Below are 2175 nucleotides of genomic sequence, written 5' to 3' on the forward strand. Positions count from 1 at the left end.
TAATCACACATCGTCCGTAACCGACCCTTGTTGCCGCTTTTTCTCAATGATTATTTATTTATTCAAACATTTTTTATTTGAATCAACAATAACTTATAAAGGTTCTCTTGTCAACTATTGTTTTACCATTTTAGTGATAGAGGCATTGTCATATACATAAAAGAAACAAGGGATATAGCAAAAATAAGACAAGAGAATTTTGAAAGACGATATAGATGGATGGAATATTCTTGGAATGATACAAAACTCACGATATTTATAATTTTAAACTAGTTTAATTTCGACTCCACGGTACGCACTAGCTACATATTCAATTCACATTATCTGTTTGACTGTCCATAAAATTCCTATTCCGTAAATCCCTCCTATGGTCACCTGACTTCCTATTCCGTAAATCCCTCCTATGGTCACCTGACTTCCTATTCCGTAAATCCCTCCTATGGTCACCTGACTTCCTATTCCGTAAATCACTCCTATGGTCACCTGACTTCCTATTCCGTAAATCCCTCCTATGGTCACCTGACTTCCTATTCCGTAAATCCCTCCTATGGTCACCTGACTTCCTATTCCGTAAATCACTCCTATGGTCACCTGACTTCCTATTCCGTAAATCCCTCCTATGGTCACCTGACTTCCTATTCCGTAAATCCCTCCTATGGTCACCTGACTTCCTATTCCGTAAATCCCTCCTATGGTCACCTGACTTCCTATTCCGTAAATACCTCCTATGGTCACCTGACTTCCTATTCCGTAAATCCCTCCTATGGTCACCTGACTTCCTATTCCGTAAATCCCTCCTATGGTCACCTGACTTCCTATTCCGTAAATCCCTCCTATGGTCACCTGACTTCCTATTCCGTAAATCCCTCCTATGGTCACCTGACTTCCTATTCCGTAAATACCTCCTATGGTCACATGACTTCCTATTCCGTAAATCCCTCCTATGGTCACCCGACTTCCTATTCCGTAAATCCCTCCTATGGTCACCCGACTTCCTATTCCGTAAATCCCTCCTATGGTCACCTGACTTCCTATTCCGTAAATCCCTCCTATGGTCACCCGACTTCCTATTCCGTAAATCCCTCCTATGGTCACCTGACTTCCTATTCCGTAAATCCCTCCTATGGTCACCTGACTTCCTATTCCGTAAATCCCTCCTATGGTCACCTGACTTCCTATTCCGTAAATCCCTCCTATGGTCACCTGACTTCCTATTCCGTAAATCCCTCCTATGGTCACCTGACTTCCTATTCCGTAAATCCCTCCTATGGTCACCTGACTTCCTTTTATCTTGTGCCATGCAGGGGAATTTGAATGGAACGAATGTACAGGTTCCTGAAGCGGTCACAGCTATTAACGTGTTAAAACATACAGATTAGGATTAAACCTGTACCACAAAACTACTTAGAAACAGTCACTAGAACGAATAAAAGTATGAACAATTTCAAAAACATGTTCATCTCTAGACAACAGTAAATCTTAGGTACACAACTACCCATATCTAATGTTATAACTACCGCAAATATCTTTCTAAACAAAACGTAAATATGTTGCACTTTGGTTGTATTAGTTCATTTTTATGTTAAAGAAAGCAAGCTGGCGGGCGACAAACTTGAATTTTGGCAGTTGAAGTTTTATAACTATGGAAATTCATTTTTAGAATCGTATGTGCTCATATGAAATGTTAAGCCTGATCAACAGAATCATATTTGTAAATTCTAAATGTCGAAAGGACAGGTAATTCCTAGCACCATCATGACGGGTCCTAGAAGGACTAAACAGCTGTATGGTGTTCCTAGCACCATCATGATGGGTCATAGAAGGACTAAACAGCTATATGGTGCAATTAAATTTATTTTGGCTCAAATATATCTAACTCTCTATTTCTTTTGAAAGGCGCTGCTATATCCAGTGCCTGTACTATCGTCCAGATCCTAAAACTTAACACTAATCACACGACTGGTTTTTTTTATAGAATGGGTTTGCAAGATAATACCAACATTGAGAAGTTGTTTTTACGTTTCTTTATATGGAAATGTTTATATTTTTTACAGATTGCTTGGCTGGTATTTCTGTTAGTCGTAGACACGGCTTTCCGGGTGAATTCCGCCCCACTGACGAAACAAGCATCTCCTGTTTCTACAAATCTGGTGTCTTCTGCTAATGATTTTCATC

The 2175-nt window shown here is 39.8% G+C and overlaps 1 protein-coding gene across 1 annotated transcript; it reads right to left on the reverse strand.

Annotated features, from left to right (window-relative positions):
- Positions 1-310: 310 nt before the first annotated feature.
- Positions 311-1300, reverse strand: LOC117332303 (serine/arginine repetitive matrix protein 5-like). The gene has a single exon (XM_033891186.1). The coding sequence runs from the start codon at positions 1298-1300 to the stop codon at positions 311-313; it is 990 nt and encodes a 329-aa protein (XP_033747077.1).
- Between the last annotated feature and the right edge of the window lie 875 nt (positions 1301-2175).

The sequence above is a fragment of the Pecten maximus genome, chromosome 8 (assembly GCF_902652985.1).
Source record: "Pecten maximus chromosome 8, xPecMax1.1, whole genome shotgun sequence".
In the NCBI taxonomy this organism is placed as follows: domain Eukaryota; kingdom Metazoa; phylum Mollusca; class Bivalvia; order Pectinida; family Pectinidae; genus Pecten; species Pecten maximus.

Excerpts from the sequence above, each read along its gene's own strand:
- LOC117332303 (XM_033891186.1), bottom strand. The coding sequence starts at position 1,300 with ATGGCACAAGATAAAAGGAAGTCAGGTGACCATAGGAGGGATTTACGG.